Source organism: Acomys russatus, chromosome 10, assembly GCF_903995435.1.
Source record: "Acomys russatus chromosome 10, mAcoRus1.1, whole genome shotgun sequence".
NCBI classification, from domain to species: Eukaryota; Metazoa; Chordata; class Mammalia; order Rodentia; family Muridae; genus Acomys; species Acomys russatus.
Window position 1 is genome coordinate 2,887,084 of NC_067146.1, and position 14,056 is coordinate 2,901,139.

At 45.0% G+C, this 14,056-nt stretch overlaps 1 protein-coding gene across 3 annotated transcripts in view; it reads left to right on the forward strand.

The window, feature by feature from the left end:
- The first annotated feature begins 3,348 nt into the window (after positions 1 to 3,348).
- Braf (B-Raf proto-oncogene, serine/threonine kinase) overlaps positions 3,349 to 14,056 on the forward strand; it is a 114,716-nt gene continuing 104,008 nt past the window's right edge. For all 3 annotated transcript variants that reach the window (XM_051151672.1, XM_051151671.1, XM_051151673.1), the window contains exon 1: positions 3,349 to 3,543. In XM_051151672.1, the coding sequence (XP_051007629.1) occupies positions 3,349 to 3,543 (195 nt within the window). The remainder of the gene's footprint in view (positions 3,544 to 14,056) is intronic.

Genomic DNA, 14,056 nt, shown 5'->3' on the forward strand with positions numbered 1-14,056 from the left:
GATCTGCTTGCCTCTGTCTCCTGGATCAAAAGACGTGTCTGTATTCCAGCTGGATCACATAGACCTAGAAGTTCTTTGGATGTGATCTCTTGCCAGAACAGCTATGTTCTAAATTAAAATTCCTCTACAGTCAGTCATCCTGGGGAAAGATAATCATGTAAAACATGGTCACTGTATAGATTGATGCTGATAAGGATATTGTTTAAGATGGAACCACTGAAAATGTCTTAGAAGTTTTAATGTTATAAAGGAGTGCTATGTAAAGGTAACTCTTATTCTCCTGATGTAACTATTGTCCCAGAAGGTTTCTGTCTCCCTCTGCTAACCTAGGCCTAGTCCTGGAAGCTTTAGCCTCCATACAATCTAACCTAGCCCTAGAATGCTTTCAAGCCTCTGAGACTTCCTGCTGAATAAGCTCACCCTTTCTAGCTCCATCTGAACTCTGGCTGGTTGGTTCAACAAAGCTGGTTCTGGCTCAGACTCCTCTCTAAACGGATTCAATCTGGCTTCTTTCAGTTTCTCACCAAATTGCTCTGCTTTGCCTCAAACTAATGCTAACTAATGCTAACAATCTGTACTAATCTTCTGGCTCCTCCTTCTCTGGCTCATAATGTCTTCACCTGTGTCTAGTTAGTTCTCTCTTCAGTAAAAACTGCCTCAGAATTCCACGAACTCAATCCCACTGCACTGTCTCTCAACTCACTGACTCAAATGAATTGCATGAACAGCACTGACTAGAACTCAGAGATCTGCATGCCTCTGTCTTCTGAGTGCTGGGATTGAAGGTGTGTACACCACACCTAGACCTAATCTTTTCTTTACCTGAACTCAGAGATCTGCTTGCCTCTGTCTCTTGGGATTAAAGATGTGTCTGTTTTTCAGCCAAATCACACAGACCTAGAAAGTCTTTGGATGTGATCTCTCTCTCTCTCTCTCTCTTCCTCTCTCTCCTCTCTCTTCTCCTCTCCTCCGCTCTCTCTCTCTCTCTCTCTCTCTCTCTCCCTCCCTCCCTCCCTCCCTCCTCTCTCTCTCTCTCTCCCTCTTCCTCTCTCCCTCTCCCTCCCTCTCTCTCTCCCTATCCTTCTCCTTCTCCCTCCCCCCTCCCTCTCTCCCTCTTCCTCTCTCCCTCTTCCTCTTCCTCTCTCCCTCTCCCTCCCTCTCTCTCTCTCTCCCTATCCTTCTCCTTCTCCCTCCCCCTCGTCCTCTCCCTCCCTTGCTTCTCTCTCCCTCCTCCTCCCCCCTCTTCCCCCTTCTCCCCCTCCCCCTCTTCCTCCCCTGCTTCTCTCTCTCTCTTCCTCTCTCTCTTTCTCCTTCTCTCTTTCTAGACAGGTTTTTTTCCCTGTGTAATAGCCTTAGCTGTCCTGGACTCACATTGTAGACCAGGCTGGCCATAAACTCAGCTTGGATGTGATCTCTTGTCCAAGTAGCCATGTTCTGAACTAATAACTCCTCTACAGTGTTATCATGATATATTTTTAGGGAATATATAATTTTCAAAAGTAAACTAGGACAATTAGGGGCTAAAAACAACAACAAACCAAACCCTGACAGTTGTGTTTCAGACAAAATCTGGCTGGCTTTATTTTAGTATTCTTAGACATGTGTTTATGGTTTTTTTTTTTTTAAAGTGCCTACAACTAGGGCATCTTGATAATATAGTCCCTATGGATATCTTCTTCACTCCTAATCTGTCAAACCATCTTCTGACTTAATGTAGTTCTCAAGGGAGTTTCCCTGCTTGGAAGGGAATGTACAATGTCCTTGGCAAACACAGAATCATTATTTCATTGGTGGTATTTTTTTCCCCCAATATACAAGAACGTAATGTTTTGATTCACCAAGCAGCCACACATATACCACTTACCTTGAAACAGAAGCATCCGTTCCCAGGCTTCTGGAGACCAGCTCAAGCAGGAAGACATCCTGTTTTAGAAACTGTCTCCTCTCAATCATCCTAAAAGCAATCAAGAGGTTAGTGGTGACCGTCCCCCCTTCCAGGAATAGAAGTGCACACACGAACACACAGGCGAGTCAACTCACGCCTCCGTGACTCCGCATCGAGTCAGGTTGGCAATTTTTTCTTTTTTCTTTCTGGTTTTTGGAGACAGGGTTTCTCTGTGTAGCCTTGGCTGTCCTGGACTTGATTTGTAGACCAGGCTGGCCTCGAACTCACAGCGATCCGCCTGCCTCTGCCTCCCGAGTGCTAGGATTAAAGGCGTGCGCCACCGTGCCCGGCTGAGTCAGGATAGCAATTAACCCACACTATTGGTAACTTCTGTTTTCACTCCTGTTTTCTCTTTTTCTTAACACAGCTCCTCTCTCCATTTTCCCCTCCTTTTGGTTGGTTAAATGTACTTTAACCATGTAACTTATGTAAATAAATCGGGTTTAATTTCATTCTGTAACTTGGGCTTCTAAAGATAATTTAACTCTCCTATCTCAATTTTCTTTTCATATATGATTGAAAGAAAATGCCTTGGGCCAGGGCATTTACAAAATATTTTAAGTGATCTTCTTTGAACTAAAAATTAGTTTTGATGCTTAAGATGTGTAGAAATGGCTATGTGTTTTTCTCAGCCCTAGTGTATGAAAGGAGCCATCTGATAGTGAAAACTAGGCAACAAATACACTGAAAACCAGGTTTCATTTGTGCTCACTTCAACGGATCAAGTCCTTTAGAGGCAGGATACAAACCCCATGCTGAGAATTCAGCTGCTCCAAGACATATTTCTATGAAATTTGGCTTGCCTGATGTTTCAACCTTGGGCTTTCAGATCTTATTTTTACGACACTCAGAGCTGCTTTGTAATGGCAGTAACAAGTAGTAGTATGGGCTTCCCAGCCTTCCTCCCTCTAAGATTTTAACGTCTTTTAGAACACCACCCCCTGCTCTTCTAGTAAAGCCCACATGACAGAACAGGCTGAGGGCTGAGGAAAAGTAGGAAGCCGGAGCCATGGAAACTGAGTGTGTGTGTGGGGTGGGGTGGGGGTGGGGGGTACGTGTGAGCACGAGGGTGGTTGGAGGAGAAGGAACACTCCCCTGACGACTGGGGCGCGAGGGTGCTCCTCGGATGACGTCACGCGGCCCGGTGACGTCACGACCATGACATACCGGTGACGCCGTTGCCGCGGCGACTCCTCGTCGTCTCCGCCCCTTCCCCCTCCCCCCCTCCAAATCCCCTCAGGCTCGGCTGCGCCAGGGGCTGCAGGCGGGTTCCTGAGGTGGCCTCCGCCCGGGCCGCTCCGCCCACGCCCCCCGCGCCTCCGCGCCCGCCTCCGCCCGCCCTGCGCCTCCCTTCCCCCCTCCCCGCCCCGCGGCGGCCGCTCGGCCGGGCTTGCGCTTCGAAGATGGCGGCGCTGAGTGGCGGCGGTGGCGGCAGCAGCAGCGGCGGCGGTGGTGGCGGCGGCGGCGGCGGCAGCGGCGGCGGCGGTGGCGGCGACGGTGCCGAGCAGGGCCAGGCTCTGTTCAATGGAGACATGGAGCCCGAGGCCGGCGCTGGCGCCGCGGCCTCTTCGGCTACGGACCCGGCCATTCCTGAAGAGGTGAGTGGCGGCGCCATCCTCTGCCCCCCCCAAGGGCCCCCCCCCTCCAGTGCTCGCGCGTCGGGGGCTCGGCGGGCCAGTGTTTATGTGAGGGACCGTGGCAGCGGAGGCAGCTCGGGCTGTGCTTGGCAGCCGGCGGGGAGGTGGCTATCGACCGAGTGTCTCCCCCCCCCCCCCTTCGTCTTGTGGCTCCTCGCTACGTAAACAGACACGATGGCCCAGGGGGTTCCCCGGCCCCCACCCAGATAGGGTTGGGGCAGCGGGGGCAGAGCTGGAGCCTTTCCATAGGGACCGAAACTCTGGGTTGGTGGAGAAGGTCACGCCTGGCTGAGGTTTCCAAGCCCTGCATCCCTGAGATGTTTTCCTTCTTGCTAGCCGGCAGGGACGACGTCGAGGATGGAGCCGGGGTAGTACCCTCGATGCCCTAGCCCTGGGAACTGCCGTGTGTGTGATTACTCCCTGGTCGAGGGGATGACGGAGCGCATCTCTCTCTACTCTCCTCCACTATTCTCCCTTTGCAGGCCTCCGTCCCCTTCCCACTTTTCTACTTGTTAGTGGGGGTGGCGGGATTCTCTTTTGGCCGGTTTTGCTCAGGGGATGATTTTGGTGTAGTCTTTACTTCTTCAGTCCCATTTTCTACTATTTCTGAAGATTTTCCCATCCCAGTCTCTGATCCTTGAATAATAATGTCAGTGCTCCCATACTGACCCGTAGCCTCTCTCCTATCCTCATCTACCACCACTCCGCTCGTTTCCCAGTTGTACCTACTTGCTTCTAACCTTAGCTTCCACTCAAGAGCATTTTTTTTTCCTTTCTTTCTTCGCTTTTCCTGCCCCAGTCGTCTTGTGGCCCTCCACTCCGTTCCACTGCTCCCTCACATCGCAATCCTTCTGGACACTCTGGAAGCTACTCACTCCCTGAACCCCAAAGCTGTGTAGATTCCATCAGGTTTCTCTTGGCTCTTTGCTCCCTTGCACTGCTGGCGATTTTGGGTCAGTCAGTGTATATTCACGCCTCTATTGATATCCTTCGTGGGGTTCCCCTCCCCGTGGGTTTTAATCGCTCTGTTTTAGTCCCATTTTCCCCCTCTTTCCTGTTTACTTGCCTTTAGTACTTGCTTCTCTTAACCTGTCCTTGCATCATTCAACTTATTACATTGTCAAATTAATTTATTCTCTTTTTTTTCTGTATGTAAAAATTACTACATTTACTGTTTGGGCATTGTACCACATGAACAATACCATACCGTGTTTTACAAACATCTGATTAGTGTGACCTAATTTTGTTGATTTTTGCTTAAAGATAAACTAGTTACTTAAGTTTCCCAATTCCATTACTACCTCCTTTTTTGTCTCCGCAGTATTCTTTTTCCTGCTTCATTATATTTACTTGGGAAATTCATCCGCTACTCCTGATGTATCATTAGCAGTCTGTTCACAATAATGTTTGTTTTCCACCCTTTGGTGCCATCTCTACCCAAAATGGGTTCAGTATCATCATTTGAGCTAATTTCTCTCATCCTCCTCCCCCCCCCCCCGGCCTTATTACCTAATTTGAAATAATCCCAACGTCCAGTTTGAGCATACACTCAGGTTAGTTTCCACTTGCGTCTCTTGGTTTCCCCATCCTCTTCCACTCCAGGGATAAAGCTCTTCCCTTTCTTCATTTCCTAGTTCAGTCTGTTTCCCTAGTTACCATTCATTCTGCCTTGTTTCCTGGCTTTTGGTACTTAACTTGCTGAAGCTTCCTCTTGTCTTCCACACCTCCACATTCCTTCTTATTTATAAACAACTTTGTTCCGATGACATGGAAATTTATTTTTAGGATACATTGTTTTTAATGGAGAAGTGCTAGGGGTCACATTTGCTGTCTCCTTTCTCCAGGAATCGGATATGCCTTTGTCTTAATAGGCACAGGTGTCTCTGAGCTTCCCTTTACCGTGCATGTGTGGTTTTCTGGAGTTGTGTGGATAGGTGAGGACTAGGGTAGAAGCATGAGCAAATTAATGGGTGGGAGTCGGACAGTGATAGTTCTCTGATTTGACACTAAGTTGAGAAACTTTGTTTCAGGGTTCTTAGGACAGTTTGCTTTTCTGTATGGAAGACTTTGTTACTTATTTGAGGGAGCTGGAGCACTTGGACCCCTTACCTTGTGCCCCGCCCCCTCCCTTTCTTTCTGAAGTCCTGAGTTAAATTAGGCCTTTAACTTTCTGCTTAGTTCTTTGTGGGCAATACCCATGTGCCAGTGCTTGAGGACTGCTAGCTACCTGAAGTTACAGTAAATTGCCAATAAAGGCTCCATGAAGTTAAATTAAATCGCCAATAAATGAAGGCATGTTCATATTCTTTATTTACTCAAAGGACAGGTGTTTCCCCTTGCCCCCTCCCAGGGTTTAATGTTTGGCGATGAATAGTTGTCCTGTAGTGTAAAAGATGATAACTACATTGGGCTGAGGGAGATTATGGTGAAAGTGGACCTCTACTGACTGTAGTTACAAGTATTACACAGAGCAAAGTGAATTCTTTCAGGAAGTAGTATCTCACAGCCAGGCTCATCAGGAACTCAGTTTGTGGCTGAGGCTCAGAACTACTCCAGATCCTTTGCTGTCCTCCCACCTCTGAAGTGCTGGGATTACAGGCATGTGCCCCTATTCCCAACAAGAAATAGCTTTAAATTTAAAGTTGACATTAATTCAGAGGAAACAAATATCCTGTGGTCTTTTAATTGAACTGTCTTCTTTCTGTTGAACTTGAAGAAATATCTTTAATTATTAAGTACGTGAAAAGATGAAAAGTTGTGCGTGTGTGTAATGACATACTTTATTCTGATTTTTTTAATCTTAGCCTGAGTTTAAAGAAAATCTGTCAGAGAGCAATTTCAGCTGCACCAAAAACTAACTACAAAAGGAAAACATGTCCATTATTGAAAAATTAGAAAAAAAGTACAAAAAGTGTTCACAATGTATAATTGTTACAAACATTTACATGTATTACAACAAGTCTTTTTTTATGTTTGTATAATATATTTTATATATAGATTTGTAACTTATATTTTGGTTGTGAGCGTAGCCTTTAAAGGCTGAGCCATCTCTGCAGCCCTAGATTTGTAACTTTTAAAACATAATGGTAAGCAAAATTTGTGTATCCTTAGGTAAACTGATTTAACTGATAACTTCTTTGGATATTAGGTTTTTGTTTTTGTTTTAATGCTGTCATCAAGCATTTTCAACATAGAATGTAGACAGTGGTGTGTAAAATTATCTTGGAGAATGAACAGATTTCATGGCTTGTTTCTGTAGTACTTTTTCGGTTCCCAAAATAAAATATTCTGATAAATGACAAGAACTTACTAAATGTTTATTAAATGTATTATAATGTTGCTATTAAGCATTTACTTCTGGCCATTTATATTTCCTTAGTGATAGTTCCTTCCTGTGACCATATGGGATGACATGGTATGGTTACTAATAAACGCATTTATTATTTAAAATGTGTGATACTAGGGTGTGATATTTACTACCTGTTTCTTTCATGCTGTGTTTCTAGAGAGTTTCTGAAAACTGTAATGCAATTAGAATTGTATTGATTTCTGTTTTCAAGATTTCGCATCCAGTCTTGGCTAACCTGTATAATTATACTAATGTACTGGCTAGGGAATATTCTAGGATGGGATCTACTTTATAATGAGGCCCACTGTATTAAAATACATCTTTGTGAGCCCTGCCAGGTTAGATTGCATCATACCTCTGAAAAGTAGTATTCTCACTAAGGTAGGAAGGTGTATGTGCAGAAAGTTTTAGCTGTTGCTATTAATACTCGTTTGAATATATGCAAAGATTTCCTTTGGAGGAGGAAGCTATAAAGCAGCAGTTTGTCTTCAGTATATCTGTGTTCCTCCCTTTCAGAACCCCTTTCTTTTTCCTGACTTAAAACCTTCCTTTGGGTATCCATTCACTCTTTTATTTAAAAAAAAAAAAAAAATTTATCTTGCATGCCAGGCGAAGTAGCGTACACCTGTAATCCCAGCACTCTGGGAGACAGAGGCAGGTGGATCTCTGAGTTCAAGGCCAGCCTGGTCTACCAAATAAGTCCAGGACAGCCAAGGCTACACAGAGAAACCCTGTTTCAGAACAGAACAAGATAGATATCTTGAATCAGTTGTTTATATATGCTGGGAACCTATTGTAAGCCAACTAGAAGGAATGTTGGACTAGATGCTTGAATTATGGAATGTCTTAAATGTAATTGCAGATTTGACTTACTTGTTTTTGGAAGCCACAGAAATTACAGTAGTACAACAGATTGGGGCAATCAGACTTTTCTTGTTTTTCTTTCCTTCATTTTATTGATTGGGCTGAGTAGATCTTATAGCATCTGGAAAGCCATGTTCTTTGAGTAATGGGAAAGTCTTCACTGTGCTTTGGTGTTTTCTAACTTGTTACCTACCAAGCCCCACAATGGGACAACTGCTTAGCAGTCTTTCTCCCTTTCTCCCCAATCATAACCTTGCTTTCTCCTTCAGAGCTGAGAAGTACATGTTGTTTCATTGACAACTTAATATTCATTTAAGTGAGTACTTAGTGAACTTCTTGTCATAATCCCCTTCGTTTTAAAAATCTTGGTTGCTCCTGTTCCTGGATTCTTATGTCAAAATTCCTAGTAAGATAAGCCTCTTTATCAGCAGCTCTTAATAGATTTTGTCTTCCTTAGAAGTTAAACTGTTTAAAAAAAAAAAAAAAAAAGTTAAACTGTTTGTAGTTCTTTATTCTTTCTCCTTGCCTGGTTCACCAATGTTGATTCTTTTGTAAAGCCCCAATTATAAATAGTTATAGAACTTGTGAATTCAAAATAAGTGGGCCTGTTTGGGAGCTTTTCTAGTTTTTGAGGTCATGCTGTGCTTTCTTTATCATAGTGCTAGAGATAACTTTGTTAGTATAACAAGACATGCATTCTCATTGGTCCACACATTACTTCTTTAACTATTTCATGGATGCATTACATTCTGGAAGGCATTTTTTTCTAAATTTTTCAGTCTTTTCTAACCTTTCATAATGAGCCATGGAAGTCAGGAGCAATTCAATAGTCTATACCTAATGTTGACCAGTTATTTCTTTCTCCCCTCTGCTTTCTATGTTTCTCTTGATCTTTTTATTATCATCATCATCATTATTGTTGTTGTTATTATTATGTTTTCCTAGACAGGGTTTCTCTGTATAGTTCTGGCTGCTCTGTAAACCAGGCTAGCCTCAAACTCAGAGATCTGCCTGCCTCTGCCTTCCAAGTGCTAAGATTAAGGCGTGCATCACGACCGCCAGGCTTTCTCTCGATCTTTAAAAAAATAAATATTGTTGTTACTTCCAACATCAAAACTGTTGACTATCTGGTATAAAGAAATTGATGCCCTGGAGCTTTACATTCCTTCCTGGGCCCTGAGAATGCCCTTATCCAGGATGTAAAAATTGTTCTGAACTCAATTAGCTTTATTTCTTCTGGAAACTCAGTAATATGAAATAAAACTTCACGTTTGCTCTTGTTGTGCTGCTATAGTTATTGACAGCACTTTTGGGAAGATGTGCATAGCATGATGGTTTTCAAATAACTCCAGCTATCCTGGCTGACCAGTAAGGCCCTGGGCTCCTTTGTCTCTGCCTTCCAACACTGGCATATGCTGGGAACCCAAACTCAGGTCTTCAAGCTTGACAGCAAGAATTTTACTATTGAGCCTTCTCTCTAGCCCCGGGCTCACTCTAAGGAGTTCTTGATAGTACAGCTTCTGATGATGTAAAAGGAATTTAATATTCATTAAAAATACTCTATTTTCAAGCTGGGCGGTGGTGGCGCTCGCCTTTAATCCCAGCACTCGGGAGGCAGAAGCAGGCGGATCGCTGTGAGTTCGGCCAGCCTGGTCTACAAAGTTAGTCCAGGACAGTCAAGGCTAACACAGAGAGACCCTGTCTCGGGGGTCAAAAATGCCTAAGTAGGAGGTGGGTTGTGTTTGAGTTGCGGCAGGCTTGAAATTATCCGCCGCCATGCCGTGTGATCCGAGGACAGAGGAAAGACGCAGGTTGTGTTGCGCGCGCATGTGAAACGCAGTAAGGGCGCCGCGCCTGCGTATTATGGACTTCACGGAGCAGCCGCACGGCTATATTAAGGGCATCGGCTATATTAAGGGCATCGTAAAGGGCTTCGTTCGTGATCCTGGGAGCGGGGCTCCCCTTGCCAAAGTGGTCTTTCGTGACCCCTAGATTTAAGAAGCGGACGGAGCTGTTTATTGCCGCAGAGGGAATCCACACTGGACAGTTTGTGTACTGCGGCAAGAAGGCCCAGCTGAGTATCGGCAACGTTTTGCCCACGGGCACCATGTCTGAAGGTGGTACTATTATGTGTTGTCTGGAGGAGAAGCCTGGGGACAGGGCAAGCTGGCACAAGCCTCCCGGGAACTATGTCACGTCATCTCCCACAACCCAGAAACCAAGATGACCCGAGTGAAGCTGCCTTCAGGGTCCAAGAAGGTCATTTCCTCGGCCAACAGAGCTGTTGTCGGCATTGTGGCCGGTGGAGGCAGAATCGACAAGCCTGTCTTGAAGGCTGGTCGGGCCTACCACAAGTACAAAGCAAAGAGGAACTGCTGGCCACGTGTGCGGGGTGTGGCCATGAATCCTGTGGATCATCCCTTTGGAGGGAGTAAGCACCAGCACATTGGCAAATCCTCCACTATCCGAAGAGACGATGCCCAGCGGCTGGGCGTAAAGTGGGTCTCATTGCTGCCTGCCGCAATGGGCGACTACGTGGAACCAAAACTGTTCAGAAGAAGGAGAACTAGAGCTCAGGAGCTAATAAAGTATGTCCTTTGGCTAAAACAAAAACAACAAACAAAGAAAAGAAAAGAAAAGACCTAAGCAGGGGCTGGAGACATGGCTCAGTGGTTAAGGGCATTGACTGCTCTCCTAGAGGATACAGGTTCAATTCCTAGCACCCATGTGGCAGCTCACACCTGTCTGTAACTCCAATTCCAGGCCTTCTGACTCCCTCACACAGACATGCTTGCAGGCAAACCACCAGTGAACATTAAATAAAAAATAAATTATAAAAAAGAATGCTTAAGCAAAGTCATACTTGTCACTGCCTCAAATTTAAGATAGTCCTTATATTAGCACAGTAATCCTCTTATCTTTGAGTCGTTTATCAAACAAGTCAATATGTTGCCACTTCGTGTTTCTTCTATTCAAAGGTAGTTTCAAGACATTAACAGAATGTAGCCAATCATAAGGAGGCTCAAATTTTCATAACTACAGGCTATGTTAAATCTGTCACTGGATTTCTTAAAAAAAAAAAAAAAACAAAACAAAACAAAAACCAACAACAACATACACAACTAAGATTTCTGAAAGAAAAGTCTTAAATATATATACCTTTTGCCTTGCAAATCAGCAGAAAAAATAATAGTACTATAATTTTGTAACAGTTTTTCCATATCCATCACCTCACTCTATTCTCATACCAGTCCTCTGAGCCATGTAACACATTTGGGCTAACAGAAGTTCAGTGTACAACATAAGGAGGCGTGGGGGAAGATCAAAAGATGCCAGCAAAAAGCTTGCAGCCAATGAATTATGTATTAATATAAAGAAACTTATTTGCAATTGTGTAACTTTCTGCTAATATGAAAAGCCTGTGTAAGAAGACTCTATGGATGAAACCGAGGCAATCATGTAAACACTGAGAGAAATGGATGGCTGGTTTCTCTGAATTGCACTCTTTCCCTGTCTGAAAATTCTCTGGAAGTAGAGCAATGCGCTGAGGGGATGAGGTGTGGGTACAGCTCATTGGCAGTTACTCACTTGACATGCCAAAAGCCCCCGCCTAGCCCCCCCACCCCACAAACAAACAAAAGCCAAAACCACTTCATTTAGTTATTAAAAGTAAAATAGTACTTTTGTTTTGCTTGAGACAGAGTCACTCTATGTAGCCCTGGCTGTCCAGGAACTTGCTGTGTACACCAGGATGGCCTCCAACTCAGAGACTTGCCTGCCCCTGCCTCGTGAGGGTTGAGATTAAAGGTATGCACCCAGCAAAACAGTACTTTTAACAACAACACCAAAAAGTTACAAAGACAACTATTTTGTGTTCATAGAAAATTGTTTTTGTTTTTCCTCGAGATAGGGTCTCTCTGTGCAGCCTGAGCTCTAGTTCTCCTTCTTCTGAACAGTTTTGGTTCCACGTAGTCGCCCATTGCGGCAGGCAGCAATGAGACCCACTTTACGCCCAGCCGCTGGGCATCGTCTCTTCGGATAGTGGAGGATTTGCCAATGTGCTGGTGCTTACTCCCTCCAAAGGGATGATCCACAGGATTCATGGCCACACCCCGCACACGTGGCCAGCAGTTCCTCTTTGCTTTGTACTTGTGGTAGGCCCGACCAGCCTTCAAGACAGGCTTGTCGATTCTGCCTCCACCGGCCACAATGCCGACAACAGCTCTGTTGGCCGAGGAAATGACCTTCTTGGACCCTGAAGGCAGCTTCACTCGGGTCATCTTGGTTTCTGGGTTGTGGGAGATGACGTGACATAGTTCCCGGAGGCTTGTGCCAGCTTGCCCTGTCCCCAGGCTTCTCCTCCAGACAACACATAATAGTACCACCTTCAGACATGGTGCCCGTGGGCAAAACGTTGCCGATACTCAGCTGGGCCTTCTTGCCGCAGTACACAAACTGTCCAGTGTGGATTCCCTCTGCGGCAATAAACAGCTCCGTCCGCTTCTTAAATCTAGGGGTCACGAAAGACCACTTTGGCAAGGGGAGCCCCGCTCCCAGGATCACGAACGAAGCCCTTTACGATGCCCTTAATATAGCCGATGCCCTTAATATAGCCGTGCGGCTGCTCCGTGAAGTCCATAATACGCAGGCGCGGCGCCCTTACTGCGTTTCACATGCGCGCGCAACACAACCTGCGTCTTTCCTCTGTCCTCGGATCACACGGCATGGCGGCGGATAATTTCAAGCCTGCCGCAACTCAAACACAACCCACCTCCTACTTAGGCATTTTTGACCCCGAGACAGGGTCTCTCTGTGTTAGCCTTGACTGTCCTGGACTAACTTTGTAGACCAGGCTGGCCGAACTCACAGCGATCCGCCTGCTTCTGCCTCCCGAGTGCTGGGATTAAAGGCGAGCGCCACCACACCCGGCCTGCTTAGGCATTTTTAAAGCTATGGTCACTCACTATTAGGTTTCTTGGCACCTAACACTACAGTGCTGGCTTCTGCATTGAGTTATTTCATAGAAAAATAGTTATTCATATATTCAGTAAATACTTGAGTACCTACAAAATGCCAGGTAGTAATTTACAAGTTTAGGAATATAAAAAAGCCTATAGCCTGCTTTCCAGTAGAGAAGTACATTCTGGGATTTGTGAGGGAATAAAAAAAGGTAAGTAGACAAAAAGGAAATTTGTAGGCTGGTTGTGGTAGCACACACCTGTAATTAATCCTGATGCTCAGGAGGTGGAAGTAAGAGGATCAGGAGTTCAAGGCTATCTTTGGCAAGTTTAGGCAGTTTGAGACCAGCTGCTAGTACATGAGACCACATGTCACAAAAAGAAGAAAAGGAAAAAAGTAAAACAAACCCATCCAAAAAACAAATCATTTCTTTATAGGCTGGGTATGGTGGTGCACACCTTTAATCCCAGTACTTGGGAGGCAGAGGCAGGTGGATCGCTGTGAGTTCAAGGCCAGCCTGGTCTACAAAGCGAATCCAGGACAGCCAAGGCTACTAATACAGAGAGACCCTGTCTCGAAAAACCAAAAAAAAAAAAAAAAAAAAAAAAAAAAAAAAATTTTTTTTTTAAATTTATGTGTATGGGTGTTTCGCCTACATGTATGTGTGTGTACCATGTATGTGCCTGGTGATAGCAGGGCTCAGCAGATGTGTTGGATCCCCTGGGATCAGAGTTAGGGATGGTTCTGAGCCACCCTGTCAGTGGTGGGAACCAAACCTGTGTCTCTGCAAGAGTAACAAAAACTTAACCGCTGAGCTAACACTCCAAACCTTCTTTTTAAATTGCTTTAGATAGATTGTCACTATGTAATTAGGCTGTCTTAGAACTTGTGCTTTGTAACCCAAGCTGTCCTTGAACTTAAGATAGTCCTGCCTCAGCCTCTTGAGTGTTGGGGCTAAAGGCATGTGCACCATCAGGCCTGGTTTCCCAAAGGAAATTATACAGTGTGTTTGAAGATAATAAGTACTGTGGACAATTTTGAGGAAAGCAGAGTAGGCCTGGGGGAGGTAGGCTGAAACTTTAAGACAGGGAGAACAAAGTAGACCCCAGTTGTAAAAGGTGGTGTTTGAGCAAAGTCTTCAAGAGGTCAGGATAATGTAGTGAGAATGCATTCCTTGTAGAACTAACAGACTTGTATGAGGAATGCACCTTGCTTATTTAAGAAGTAGCAAGAGGCCAGAGTTGCTGGAGTAACTCAGAAGAATTGAAAGTCAGTAAGAGACGAAATTCCAGAGGGGCTTGG